This window comes from Trachinotus anak, unplaced genomic scaffold, assembly GCF_046630095.1.
Source record: "Trachinotus anak isolate AG129_WGS33_773 ecotype Australia unplaced genomic scaffold, CSIRO_AGI_Tana_v1 ptg000014l, whole genome shotgun sequence".
Classification (NCBI taxonomy): domain Eukaryota; kingdom Metazoa; phylum Chordata; class Actinopteri; order Carangiformes; family Carangidae; genus Trachinotus; species Trachinotus anak.
In genome coordinates, this window is record NW_027273865.1 from 4,159,283 (window position 1) to 4,173,639 (window position 14,357).

The 14,357-nt window shown below is 42.7% G+C and overlaps 2 protein-coding genes and 1 long non-coding RNA gene across 4 annotated transcripts; 2 read left to right on the forward strand and 1 right to left on the reverse strand.

Annotated features, from left to right (window-relative positions):
- Positions 1-1,734: 1,734 nt before the first annotated feature.
- Positions 1,735-4,938, reverse strand: LOC139631802 (stress-associated endoplasmic reticulum protein 1). Its single transcript, XM_071496358.1, has 3 exons — positions 4,704-4,938; positions 3,610-3,682; positions 1,735-2,430 (listed from the first exon to the last, which is right to left on the reverse strand). The coding sequence occupies exons 1-3, from the start codon at positions 4,785-4,787 to the stop codon at positions 2,390-2,392; spliced, it is 198 nt and encodes a 65-aa protein (XP_071352459.1). The 5' UTR covers positions 4,788-4,938; the 3' UTR covers positions 1,735-2,389.
- LOC139631803 (uncharacterized) lies at positions 2,327-3,676 on the forward strand. 2 transcript variants are annotated; one of them, XR_011693451.1, is made up of 2 exons: positions 2,327-2,457; positions 3,583-3,676. It is a non-coding gene; the product is annotated as an uncharacterized lncRNA (long non-coding RNA). The 2 variants fall into 2 exon arrangements; XR_011693452.1 differs by having other exon boundaries at positions 2,352-2,461.
- A 1,041-nt stretch (positions 4,939-5,979) lies between the features above and the next one.
- Positions 5,980-14,277, forward strand: eif2a (eukaryotic translation initiation factor 2A). The gene is made up of 16 exons (XM_071496766.1): positions 5,980-6,139; positions 7,318-7,387; positions 7,496-7,567; positions 7,722-7,840; positions 8,026-8,125; positions 8,541-8,623; positions 9,885-9,958; positions 10,043-10,187; positions 10,276-10,392; positions 10,675-10,831; positions 11,042-11,126; positions 11,920-12,252; positions 12,449-12,562; positions 13,110-13,214; positions 13,365-13,430; positions 13,697-14,277. The coding sequence occupies exons 1-16, from the start codon at positions 6,112-6,114 to the stop codon at positions 13,760-13,762; spliced, it is 1,734 nt and encodes a 577-aa protein (XP_071352867.1). The 5' UTR covers positions 5,980-6,111; the 3' UTR covers positions 13,763-14,277.
- The last annotated feature ends 80 nt before the right edge of the window (positions 14,278-14,357 follow it).

Sequence of the window (14,357 nt, forward strand, 5' to 3'; positions counted from 1 at the left end):
TGCATCACCACATTTCAACAGACAAACAACAATAAATATATATATGAAATATACAGAAGTATAATAAATGAATAAGAAGAAAGAAAATAAAAAAATAAACAATAAAGATAAAATAAAAAGGGAAACACGCTCCTCCATTACAGTGAGCCACAATGAGACTCTGAATGAAACAGCAGGAGTCAGACTGAGATGCTGTGAAACGGGAGCTTCAGACATGTTTGTAAAATTGAAGACAGACGGGAACAAAGCCTCCAAACAAAGAGTCGTCTGGTTTTAACCCTCTCTGACCCAGATCTGATGTTTTCTGTCTGACTGCATCCTGATGTGGGTCAAAGTGGTTCTGTCCACACAAGGACACCAAATGCGGTTCATCTGGTCCACAGTGAAGGACTTGGAGAGGACTCAAGTCTCTTCTTTATAAAGTCCATTTTAAATAAAAAAACACTGACTGCATTAATTTTCAGAGGGAACATGAGCACAAATAAAAATGAAGAGACATTTTCAGATGGAGGTTCAGATTACTAATGAAATCCTCCTTCAATAATCTGTCAGGTGGACTCATTAGACATGAACACATACACAGTATAAATACACTTCAAATGCACACAATGGAAAAGTAGAAAAACATATATTCTAAAAAAACAAGATAACAATAAAGTGTTAAATGTTTGAATAGAGTTTGGTGTACAAGCTGGACAACAGACAAATAATTCACAGTCAGTGACATGTGAATGAACATTACCATTGAATTAAAGTAAAGAATATTAATATATAAAGATTTCAGAATAAATATTATGAAATATTTCAGATATTAAAACATTAAAGTTTTTTTAGACTGAAAAGTCAAAACAGAAAGTAAACTGAACTGGAAACCGTATATAACAGAGACAACAGATGATTATAATGATGACAGCACTTTTATAGTGAGGATTTTCCTCATAATGAATAAAACTGAAGTGTGAGATGTTTGAAATGAATCAATCTGTTTAAATTGAATAAAACAGTCAACTTCACTGTCATTGTTGAACTGTGATATTAATGATAATGAATAAACAGCTGATGAGTCAGTGATTGATCAGCTGATCAGATCAAACAGCTGATTGTTTTCTTTAACAGTGTGTGTTCACGTCATGACTCATGATGTCAGAGTTGTGTGTCTGTTGTCTGCTATTTTTATTAATGAGACTGACTCATGAAACTAAACTGATATTTCCTCTGAACCATCACCTGGGCTGATATTAGGCAGTGACGGGTTTTGGGATACCCTCAGTCTGGCTTTGTGTGTTGACAATGAGCAGATCTGTTTCTACCAGTGTCCAATCAGCTTCTGTCTAACAGCTCCATCAAGTGGAGGAACAGAGAGACTTCAGCCCGTCAGTCTGATAACTGGTATTTCTCCCTAACCGGACTGATCAGGATCTGTAGGTCTACTTAGGCCTGCGTTGCAGAGACAGGTTATTTCGGTGACAGCAGAGGAGGTGTGACCTGGATCGTTTCCTCTGATGTACCAACAGAGACGGACTTCAGTCGCTGCGGTTCACCTCCCAATCCAATAGCAACATGAGCTGAAAACAGTCAGAGACTGAAACACTAAGTCCAGCTGCAGGAGTCTCCTAGATCCAGCTCAGTGGTTGGACTGAAGAGAGGAGGAGGAGCCACAACCAGACTCTGTCGAGACCAAGTCCATACCCACAACAGCACTGGTCCTCACACAGGAAACACTCAGAGCCCATCTTCAAAATGAAACTTTATTCTTTGAACACCTTTGTTCAGGTGAGGCTGCACACAGTGCAGACACACCTGTCAGCACCTCCAAACCTTCTGATTCAAAAGACCTTCATCTCATTACATCTCATTTCCACTGAGGAGGAGGAAGAGGAGGAGGAGGAGGAGAGATCAGATCAGCTGGAATGTGACGAGGACAGATGTCTGATACAAAACACTCAGATTCATTTATTTTGGTCTGGGGTAAACACTGATACAGTTTACCAGAGCAGGTTGGACTGTGAACACCCCTGCCTTGTACTGATAAGGTGTAATCAGAGGGGGTGGGGCTAAAACACAGGTAAACAGAGACAGGCACATGTATGGCTTGTGTACAGGCAGGAGACTGTGAGAAGGTCATAGCAGAGACACATTAAATCAACACGGATAACTGGAATTAACGCTGGTTTCAGGGGGCGGGGCTGGTTTTCAGGGGGCAGGGCTGGTTTCTGGGTTTGTTTGGTTGCTTCTGTGCAGGAACCCCTGCAGGTGGCCGTCAGAGTTCAGGAATGTTTTGGTGGGGGTCAGTTCTGGGTGGGAATGCGACAGTCTGATGCTGATGGCATTCGCAGTTCCTTCATCATAATCACCATCGTCATCCCCACCCCTTGCTGGTGACATCACTCTACATGCCCATCCTGATGCTCTGGATGATCTGGAAGATGGCTGCAGACAAACACAGATGGAAAAGTAGTGAGTCAGTATCTTTACCTTCCTGCTGCAGTTTTAATGATCTGGTGTTATTCCTGATTGGAGGAGCTCCACAGATGTGGCTAAAAGCTCCGGAGCAGTTACAATAAATGTGCTGAACCTTAAAGCTGATGAGTCAGCTGATCTCAGTGCTGAACCATGGACTTTGATATTTGTCTGTTTGATCACTGAGGTTCAGCTCTTTCAGACAGAGTGAGCCCTCTGCTCTCTAACTGATCTCCGTTACATCAATGTGATCACGTAATATTTAAAGTTGCTATTTCATGTGAATAAAAGCTTCAAATTTCACAGCTGTTTAAAAACTTTAATATAATAATAATAATAATAATAATAATAATATTATAATAGTATTATTATTATCATCATTATTATTATCATTATCAAAGCATTGAACTGGCCCTCCCACCCCTGTGCACCACCGGGGGCCAGCAGCAGGCCAGACGAAGCGGCTGCGCATCACGGTGCCCGCCACACACATTAGGATTTCCTGCACATTATATTTCCTGTCACCACTAGGTGGTGCTATGAGTATGACTGAAATTGAGCATATAGATGCATTTAGGTGGGGACTCTTATCAAACCTATAAGGTTTGTGGCAGTTTGTATTTGACAATGTATGCTAGAGTTAGAGCAAGTATGAAGTTGATCTGATCAATTCTCTAGGAGGAGTTTATTAAAGTACTACCACCTTCAAAAGATTTTTCATGGCAAAACATCGAAATTGGCCCCCGCCACTGGAGCCATCCTGTCCATTGAAAACTCACAATTTTCACATCGAAGAATCATCAATGTGTTAACCATCATCTGGCCAAGTTAAACTGTAAAATAATTAACTGTAAAACAATTAACTGTAGAATAATTAACTGTAAAATTATTAACTGTAAAACAAAACAATTAACTGTAGAATAATTTACTGTAAAATAATTGACTGTAGAATCTCAGATAAAACCAGAGAACTCACTGAAATATAAATGTGGTGAGTTTGTGTCCGTGTCAGATTTTTATATGGATTTAATTTATGTTATTGAGAAAAGTTCAAACATCTGATAGCAAGCAACAAACAGGGGGTGTGTGTGTGTGTGTGTGTGTGTGTGTTGGATGTTAAAGAAGAAGACAAAGAGGAAGAGGACTCACCTGATCCACAGACAACGAAGATGAAGAGGGCGAGCAGCCAGGGACCCACACCTTTGTCCTCACCCATGTTCCTCTGAAAACACACAAACACACAAACACACACACACACACTCAGTACATCCTGCAGATCAACAACAACAATCACTCAAATTCATTTAAACTTAAATAAAGTCTTCAGTTACTTTTCTGGTTCAAACTTGTTCTCAGTTTATTTTTATTCTACTGTTGTTCTACCGTTGTTCTACTGTTCTGCTGTCTCTTCAGTTTATATTTATTCTGTCTCTGTGTGACAGTGTCAGATTATTCTGTGTTGTATTAACTTTTTTGGGAGCAACAGTCACTTTTGTCCGTTGTTGTTTTGTTGTGTGTGTACTTTGTGTCACTCTGTGTGATCAGACTGTTCAGGTGTCATCATGTGTGTTACCTGGTGGTTGTTACCTGTTCAGGTAGTCGACTGACTGACTGACAGGATGACAGTTGTGGTGTTTAATCATCTTCAGCTGTTTCTTCAGATCAGTGTGTAGATTTTTGTGTGTCTGTGTGTGTTGGATTGTGCTGCTTCAGTCTTTACTGTGCCTTAGTTGTGTTGGAGCAGCTGTGAGTATTTAAATCAAATCAAACTGATTGATCTGGTGAAAGGACTGATAAATGTGTCAATGAACAGTAAACTGATTAAATTGAGGTTTTGAACAGAGAAAAATAATCGTGATGTCACTGTGACCGTTTCCTAATCATTTATGGACTAAAACTAATCAGCTTGATCAATACAGGATCATTAGTTTGAGCTCAGTATTGATCCATATGGTAACTCAGCCTCACACATTCATTCAACCAAACATATCCCAGTTTAACAGCTGATTCTAACGCAGATTATTGATGATCAGGACATTTAAACACAGAGGAAAGGTTTTAAACCACTTCCTCATTTCAGTCTGAACCTCGGTGTAAACTGGGCTGATCAGGGACCAGACTGGTTTTTCCGCATCTGCCTGGACAAGGACCACAGAAACCTCCTGAACTGAGGTTAAAGATAATGTTTTGTGTCATTTTTACCGTTTTCCCAGTGAACGAGCCTCAGCCGTTGTTAAACTCACCGTTGACCTGGCCACGTTTCCTCGCTGAGTGATGTTCTTGCTGTGCTTCTCGTTCGCCATGCGGATCCTCTGCTTGGCCACCATCTTATCTTCTTCTCGGGTGTTTCCCTGGTTGGTTTTTAGTCGGTTGTCGTTTGTTTGTCGGACTTTGTTTGTGCGTCGCAGGTCTTTCCTCCGGACGCGGACGGACTGGGAGATCTTCGAACTTGTCTACGTACTCAAAAACCTGAAGCCCCGCCCCTCGCCTTCCGCAGGTTCCGTAAACTCCCGCATAAAGTTACTGCCTGTCAAAATAATACTTCCTGTCCGCTCTTCCAAATTAAATCCACGACGATCTTTTGCGGTCACCTGATGCTCTTGTTGAAACCTGTGTTCTTCTCACACCTACAGATATGATTATTTTGATCATGAATTAACAAAATAAAATTTCCAAAATTTCAATATTCTATGTTTAAAAGCAAAACCACCACAAAAGGCAGCAAAATTGTTCTGGTGAATAATAGAGCCATGTATTTTGTTTCTTTTGGGTCAATATACACCCAGTTACTTGGCCCAAATCTGACCCATATACAGCATGACTGTCAGATGCTTCCATATCTTGATCAAATCTGGCACACATGCAGAAAATGTCTGTCAGCTTCTTGAGGATAACATCTGGAATCTGGCCACCAGATGTGGAGGTATATGGGCCAGACTAGGGCTGAGGACCCACGTATATGTTGCTTTCTGGTAAAAGTAGCATATCTATCTATCTATCTATCTATCTATCTATCTATCTATCTATCTATCTATCTATCTATCTATCTATCTATCTATCTTCTTTTTTCATTTTTACTTTATCAGCTTTAAATTTTAACTCTTTTACTCAAAATCTGTCCTGAACTGTTTTTCATTTTCATATATAAGCTTTGGTTGTATCCTCAGTTTTTAAAATGCTTTTGTTGTGTTAAAGCTGAAACGAAAGTATATTTCAATCGGTGATGTTTTTAAAAATTGAGGAGCTATATAATGTTCTTTCATTAGATAGATAGTAGCTACAGTATAATTTTATATTTAATCTTTGATAAAACTTTAATTCTATCCTTCATTTTCCACTTTAAAAACTCTTAATTTGCTTTTACATTGAAAACGGAAGTTGTTTCACCTTCAGTTATTTTACGACAACTTGTTGCAGTTTACAACTTTAAATATTTTCAAAAACCAACTTTTAATTTTTTTATTGAAAACAATGCGCGTTTTATGTGATACGACGGCATCTTTGACACTTCGATAATTGATGATTGATAAATGTTGTTTTTAAACGACGTGTTTTAAAGAAATAAGTGATTGTATGCTGATGTGGCACTGAGAGAGCTACCTCTTGTTGCCCTTCCGGGACACGGCTTTTTTCTTCTTCCGGCACACAAACATGGCACCCCCAGTCCCGCTGTTAGCAGGTGGGTTATTTCAGTTTTCATTCAACTTTGTATTTATCTCTGTTTAAAATATTTATAACGGTATGTTGCTGGACACCGGCGGCTACCGGCTGCACGTGTAACCCCCGCCACTCAACTGTCAGAGACCCTGATCTTCCCTCGATGTTCAGTTTCAATAATGATTAAGCCAAACTCATCGTAAAATTGAATACATTTTTGTTGATTTGTTTTTGGCAAGAACATGCATCCTACAACAAAACGAACCGAATTGCACTGAAATCATTAGAGTCTTCTGATTGATTCGGCAAAATAAAATCCACAAGTAACAACCCAACGAGATAAATAATTCAGTACATTTTGACCATGCTGTCCGATGTCTAGTATCACCGACAGTTGGAACAAGTGACGAGCTGGATATTAACGTATAAAAGCCAACACACTAATGGTTGTTTGAAAGATCACGCGTATGCTGAATTAAAGTGTCAGGTATGGCCTCAGTAAATGTCTCAAGTATATTTTTATATGACAGTCTAGTCGGCTGGTAAACATGGATATTGCAAATCAATAGATTTCTTAACCAAATTTGGCCTACATCTATAACGTTAAAGAGACTTGAGCTCAGCTCAGTTGTCAGGTGATAATCCTCCGATTTTTTATGCAGAATAAATATGAAGTTAAACTCGTTGTGAATTTAGCAAAATGAAGTTTTGTTTTTGGCAAATGATGCGTATGTGCTAAAATAATATTAGACTTAATTAAAACTGGTTGAGGCCCCGGAATTATTTAGCATAAATAATTAGTATAAATAATAAATAATAATCTAAAAAGGTAAATGTTCTTCCTAAACTTGACCAATCTTGCCTGCTCTCAAACACCTCAAATTAAGGGATTTGTTAATGGAGTTTGGACTACATCATCCAAGTAAGAGACCTTCGCTGAACTCAACTCTCAGCGACGCTGAGGGTGAAACAGATTGACTTAAACTTGACAGCTATCAGCTCGTTTACAGTGTGTCATCAACTAATGAGTAAAGCAGTTGTTAGTGGCAGCCCTCCTGAAAACCACGTTGCACTAAAGACCCAATGATGTCCTCTAACCTCAACTGATGTCCTTTATATAATCATCATCATCATCATAATCGCCAGTTTTCTTCACTGTGGAGAGTTGACAGTGTTAAACCTGTGACTGTGTGTTTCCAGTGCGTGGTTCAGATGGTACGTCTCTGCTGTCTGGACCCCCTCAGTGTGAGCAGCATGCAGCCTTCACCAGGTAAAACACCTGAGATCATCTTCATCGATCAACCTTACTGTCACGTCATGTTTAACCACATTAATGAATACAGTGTGGTAACAGCATACGTGTGTGTGTGTTCCTCAGGGACTCTCAGCTCAGCAGGTGTGTCACTTTCAGCAGAGATGGGACGCTGTTCGGCTGGTGCAACGGACACAGGTAAAATCAGAGAAATCTCATCTGTGACTAAAGTAAAGAAGATTAAGGTCACACACAGACTTTATGTCTGTCATTTACATTTGAAACTAAACTGTCTCTCTCTCTGTCTCTCTTTCTCTCTCTCTTTGTCTCTGTTTCTCTCTCTATCTCTCAGTGTCTCTGTTGTTAGATCTTCAGACGGCCTCATCGTGTCGACCTTTGACCTCCCTAAGACGGCTTTGCTGGAGTTTTCTCCTCTGAACACAGTCCTAGTCACTTGGCAACCATACAGCAGTAAGACCATGACACAAGACAACATGAGAACCAGTCAAATTCATATTAAACAGATGAGGTTGATGAGCCAATCAAAGATTAGATGAAGCTGTGTGTGTGTGTGTGTGTGTGTGTGTGTGTGTGTGTGTGTGTGTGTGTGTGTGTGTGTGTGTGTGTGTGTGTGTGTGTGTGTGTGTGTGTTACAGAGAGTCAGGACAGTCCTCAGGGTGAGGCGAACCTCCAGCTGTGGGAGCTGCAGAGCGGTCAGCTAATCAAAGCTCTGTATCAGAAGAAGGTCGACTCCTGGTCAGTCAGAACACACTGATATTGATCATTTCTTTATTTCTGAAGTGTTTGTGTCAGTTAAAATGAAAAAACACCACTCACACTAAAGTCACAACTCATCACAGTCACAGTATGATTTGTTTTCATATGATGCAGCCCTCATCCCTAATTGTCTCTCCCTGTTTTATGTTTTATTTGACCTTATTGACATCTCAAACAGGGATACAGGCACTGACACTTAGAAACAATATGCACCAGGGGTCAGTGGTGAACCACAGTCACAGTCAGCTGACTCACCTGTTGTAGAGTAACCATCGAAACCTCTGAGCTCATTGTCTGCTGCAAACAAAATGAATAACTACCTGCCCCGCCACAGCAGCACACAGTGTGGTGGACAGGTGTGGTAGGTGGACTAAAGGTGTGTGTCTGTCTGCAGGTGTCCCAGCTGGTCTGAAGACGAGAAGATCTCTGTGAGGAGCGTCAACAACGAGCTTCACTTCTACGAGAACAATGACTTCAGTAAGAGACCAGATCAGACTGTGACTCAGGTCAGACCACATTAACACGACTGTGACCTGTGAAGACCATATGTGCAGGTAAAGACCTTACGTCAGGCTCAGACAAATGAGGCTTGACTTTAAGACTACACATACAGTTAGTAATGTTTGTGCTGCTGAGCACAAGACCACAAAACTAAAAGACTACAAAACGACAAGACCACAAAAGTACAAGACCACAAAACTACAAGATTACAAAACTACAAGACTACAAAACTGCTAGGCCACAAAACTACAAGACAACAAAACCACAAGAATACAAAACTACAAGACCTCCACACCACAAAACTACAAGACTACAAAACTACAAGACCACAAAATTTCAAGAACACATCACAATGAAACTACAAGACAACAAAACTACAAGAATAGAAAACTACAAGACCTCCACACCACAAAACTACAAGAATACAAAACTACAAGACCACAAAATTTCAAGACCACATCACAATGAAACTACAAGACCACAAAACTACAAGAAACAAAACTACAAGAATACAAAACTACAAGACTGCAAAACCTACAGACCACAAGACCAGAACACAATAAAACTACAAGACCACAAGACCATAAGACTACAAGACCACAAAACTACAAGACTACAAGACCACAAAACTACAAAACTACAAGACCTCCAGACAACAAAACTACAAGAATACAAAACTACAAGACCTGCAGACCACAAAACTACAAGACCACATAACTACAAGACTGAAAAACCTCCAGACCACAAGACGAGAACACAATAAAACTACAAGACCACAAAACTACAAGACCACTAACCCTAACCTCTGGATTAAAGGAATTGAAACCTGAAGCGTTCACTGGTACTTATCAGACCTGTTGGTTTTGTTCTCATCACTTTTCTTATTTTTCTCTAAGACCTAAAACATTAAAACTGGAAGTTGGGAGTCCACTCAGACACACAGTGACACTAACTGACCTGAAGGTGGTGCTGTAATAATCAATTTTATGTTTTCACAATTATCTTGAAAGTCATCATTTTGCTCTCTTGGGTCTGTATCTGGTCTCCTGTATCTGGTCCTCTGCCTGGACTCTTATTGTTGCTCCTTGCAGCCATGTTTACAGCTGATTCATAGGAGGTCTACAGGAGGTCCAGGTGGGTGTGGACCTGAAGTACCACCTGACACAGCAGTTAGGATGTAGCTGACCACAGTGTTTAGATGGTCTCGGTGTAAAACCAGAACCTCTTGTGTTTTCAGACACCATCGCCAACAAGCTTCACATGCAGAAAGTCTCAGACTTTGCATTGTCACCTGGAGGTCAGCCCAGCAAGGTGAAGACCCACAGCCTAACAATACAACCTGTCTGACCTGGGTCCACCCGTCCCTCATGTCTCTGTCCTGTTTGTCCCCTCCAGGTAGCCGTTTACGTCCCAGGCAGTAAAGGAGCCCCTTCATTTGTACGGCTGTACCAGTACCCAGTGTTGGGAGGACCAACTGCAGCGCTTGCCAACAAGAGCTTCTTCAAGGCTGACAGAGTCACCATGCAGTGGAACAAGAAAGGTTAAAGAAGTTGAGAGGTCTTATGTCATACTAGGTGTCAAGTAAGTCCAGACCTTGACCAGGTTCTGTTCCCTCTGTTCTGTCTCAGCCTCAGCAGTTGTGGTGACAGCAAGTACTGAGGTGGATAAGACTGGAGCTTCATATTATGGAGAGCAGACGCTGCATTATGTGGCTGTTAACGGAGAGACCGCTCTGGTTCAGCTGCGTGAGTACTGCATATTGATACTAGCCCCACATGTTTAAAGCTTTTCAGACCACTTCCTGTTCTGCTGCTCCCACAGGTTTAGTGTTGTTCTGGACTCAGCAGCTGAATTCTTCTTCCTGTAGCTGGAGGCCGAGCAGCAACAGAAAACCTGATAAATTAAACCCTCAATGAGAAATACACAGGACCAGAGGGAAATGGTCCAGAATCCATCAGGACTTGGTTTTTCCATGGACTCATGGGGGTTGCTCTGTTGATGAACTCTTTTGTTTCTGTATCTTTCAGCGAAGAATGGTCCAATCTACGATGTTGCCTGGAGTCCGAACTCTGCAGAGTTCTGCGTGGTTTATGGCTTCATGCCAGCCAAAGCCACCATCTTCAACCTCAAATGCGACCCAATCTTTGACTTTGGAACCGGACCAAGAAACGCTGCCTACTACAGGTGAGAACTGGTTGTTGGGAGGCTGATACCTCAGTCACCTTACCTGTTGAAGCCACATCCATTAGATGCTGCTTCTTTCTACAAAGACAAAGTCAGGTTCAGCTTTTAGCAGAGTCATTGAGCTTCTTCATGGATTTGTTGCATGTCAGTAGCTCAGACCGTCCTGTTAGATAAGAACCAGTCTGACTGTATCATCCTGCTTGTCTCCAGTCCTCAGGGCCACATACTGGTCCTGGCTGGCTTTGGGAACCTGCGGGGTCAGATGGAAGTCTGGGACGTGAAGAAATACAAACAGGTGAGGAGGAAGAGGAGCAGCACAGTGAGTGAACGTCTGAATGAACTGGACTCTGTAAACATCAGAGGAAACAGTTCATGCTGTGTGAAGACACTTTCAAAATAAAACCAGGAACAGTTTTTATTTCTCAGTCACCTTCATCCAAAGTTCAGTAAAGAGTAAAAACCTGAATCAGACCAGTATTTGCTGTTACCCCCTTTTGCCATTAAACCAGCTCCAGTTCTTCTCAGTACACCTGCTCTCAGGTCTTCAAGTTCTGGACAGGTAGGCTGATCCAGCATCTTGGAGAACCTGCCTCAGTTCCTCTTGTGATCCAGACTGACTCCATGAGGCTGAGATCAGGACTCTGTGGGGACCAGGTCTCCTGGTTCTTCTGGTTTCTGGAGATAGTTCTTTGTGACTATGTTTGAACTTGTTGTCCAACTGCAGGATGAATCTGGACACCTCCTGATGATGATGATGATGATGATGATGATGATGATGATGATGATGATAATAATGAAGAGTCTGAACCTTTTCCTCAGTCCAGAGAATATTTAAATCTGTTGTAAGGTGGCTTCATTCAACCATGATGAAACATTCTGTGAACCTGTGCTGCACCTGTTCCTCTGCATGTTCACCTGCACAGGTAAACATGCAGGAGAACAATATGTGTGTTGTGTCCTGCCCTGTGTGCACAGCCCTCCACCCCATCCTGACCACAGGGTCTGCATCATGAGGGTTAGTCTGTGGCATTTAGACCAGCTGACTCCTCAGACCTGAAACCAGTCTAACCCCTCTCTTCTTCTCTCAGGTGTCCAAACCTCAGGCTCCAGACGCTACACATTTCTCCTGGTCCCCTGATGGCGAGCATGTTGTCACAGCGACCTGTTCCCCCCGGCTTCGGGTCAGTAACGGTTATAAGATCTGGCACTACACCGGCTCAGTGCTACATAAATGGGACGTGGCGGTCGGTTCGGAGCTGTGGGAGGTTCGCTGGCAGCCGTTCCCCGATGGCACGTTCCCTGAGCGGGCCATCCGATACCAGGCAGCACCCAGCGAGCTGGGGACCACACAGGCCCCACCCACACAGGTGTATCGCCCACCTGCACTGAGACACCTGCCAGCCATGCCCAGCGCCAAACTGGTGAGGAAAGAACTGGTTTACAGGATTTCACAAACAAGTTCAGTTAGTGAGCACCACACCTGGGAGTGATCTGATAGAACTTGTACAGGTAAGACAGGCAAGTACATGTCATGTACCTGTCTGTCTCTCTGACCTGTACCTGTCTGTCTCCCTGACCCATACCTGTCTGTCTCTCTGACCTGTACCTGTCTGTCAGCACGAGGAGGAGCCCCCTCAGAACATGCGTCCAGGTGTTTCGGGGGAGAAGAGTCTTTCCAAATCAGCTCTGAAGAATCAGAGGAAACGAGAAGCTAAAAAGGCAGCTAAACAGGTAAACTGATGCATTCACCTGTTCCCTCACCTGTTCCCTCACTTGTTTACTCACCTGTTCCCTCACCTGTTTATTGGTTAATTGGTTTAATCGCCCTCCCTGTCTCTGTTGATCTGAGTGTAGGTCTCATTAATGTGATTGTAATCACAGCTGTAGTAAAACCATGCTGGCCCCTGCTGGCTCCACCCATATTCTGCACAGTAAAGAACATGTATTATCTGTGGTGTAAGTTTGACCTGGTGAACCTGCAGTAACTCTGATGAACCACTAACACAGCCCTAACATTAAAACCACATTTCCCAACACCTGGTGCTCAGGTAAGGTTGTTTCTGCCAGGACTAGGAAAAGAACAGAGACAGTGATCACTGAGTCACAGCAGGTGTTGTCTCCCTCTTCGTCCCCTTGTTTGCTGAAAGGACAGTCCTCTGTTCATCTGATATAGTCATGTGGGACATGTGGTGGTTTGCCCACAAGAACCTGGGCTGAACACAGTCCAGGTCCTGACTGTTCCTACAGTACTGATCTTGGACTCTGTTTGGTTCTGCAGGAATCAAAGTCTGAACCTGAACCTCCATCTGATCCCGTCACCAACAGCCAATCAGAGCCAACCGGTGACCTGGAGACAGACAAGAAGATAAAGAATTTAAAGAAGGTGAAGAGAGTCACATGATCTGTAGCAGCGAGGTTTTACTCCGCTTCGGTGCTGAGGTCACGGGGGGGGGGACATGCATGCAGGCACAGGACATGGTTTGTCCTGTGCTGTGATTGGTCAGTGTGTCTGTGATATGTTTCTATGTTTCAGAAACTTAAAGCCATTGAGGAGCTGAAGGAGCAACAGGCATCTGGAAAAGTCCTGCAAAAGAACCAGGTGACAGAGTTTTTCTGTCCTCTGTCCTCTGATCTCTGTTCTCTGTCTCTGTTCTCTGTCCTCTGATCTCTGTCTCTGGTCTCTGATCTGTCCTCTCATCTCTGTCCTCTGCTCTGTCCTCTATCCTCTGACCTCTGATCTCTGTCTCTGATCTCTGTCCTTTGTCCTCTGATCTGTCCTCCAATCTCTAAATCTAAAGTGACCTAAAGTGATCAGGTCAGACTGCTGCTGTGAACCTGGACTGACCTGGACTGTGTTTTCTGCAGCTGGATAAGATCCAGAAGGAGGACCAGCTGCTAAAGGAGCTGGAGGAGCTGCAGATCGAACAATAGGAGGCGCTGCAGGAGAGACAGGCCATGCCTCCAAACCTCACAGTCCATCCCTCCTGCACAAATATGTTCAGGAACTGCTTCTTTCTGCATCACTGCATTTAATAGAAATATTCTAAATGTACTGACGAAGATTTCTACCCTGTTCAGCATCCCTCTTGGCTTTTCAAAGAGTTGTGGTTCTGATACATTTTTGTTTAATGCATCTGCCTGTGATCAATTCATCCCTCTGCCTCTGGAGGTGGTTAAGAGGAATTTGGGAAATGTAGTTCACTAAGAATGAAATGAACAGTTTGTCACCAAATGACTGCTGTGTGTGTGTGTGTGTGTGTGTGTGTGTGTGTGTGTGTGTGTGTGTGTGTGTGTGTGTGTGTGTGTGTGTGTGTGTGTGTGAGTGAGAGAGAGACAATAAATACAAAGCAGGCCATTGAACCCTGTTGCTGTGCAACATCTGTACAGAGGCTGAAGCCTTTAACAGTGTTCCTTTCAGAATAAAAGCCTCTCCACCCAGATGGTTACAGTTGTCTCTTCAGATGTTTGAATTCTTGGTTCATTTCTACATGAAGCCTATGAAATAGGGTCCACAGAGTCTGTCCAC

Coding starts and splice junctions, on each gene's coding strand:
- LOC139631802 (XM_071496358.1), bottom strand. CDS start 4,787: ATGGTGGCCAAGCAGAGGATCCGCATGGCGAACGAGAAGCACAGCAAG. Junction 3,683..4,703: donor GAAACGTGGCCAGGTCAACG/GTGAGTTTAACA, acceptor GTGTGTTTTCAG/AGGAACATGGGTGAGGACAA. Junction 2,431..3,609: donor CTTCGTTGTCTGTGGATCAG/GTGAGTCCTCTT, acceptor GTTTGTCTGCAG/CCATCTTCCAGATCATCCAG.
- eif2a (XM_071496766.1), top strand. CDS start 6,112: ATGGCACCCCCAGTCCCGCTGTTAGCAG. Junction 8,126..8,540: donor CAGAAGAAGGTCGACTCCTG/GTCAGTCAGAAC, acceptor GTCTGTCTGCAG/GTGTCCCAGCTGGTCTGAAG. Junction 10,393..10,674: donor GACCGCTCTGGTTCAGCTGC/GTGAGTACTGCA, acceptor TGTATCTTTCAG/CGAAGAATGGTCCAATCTAC.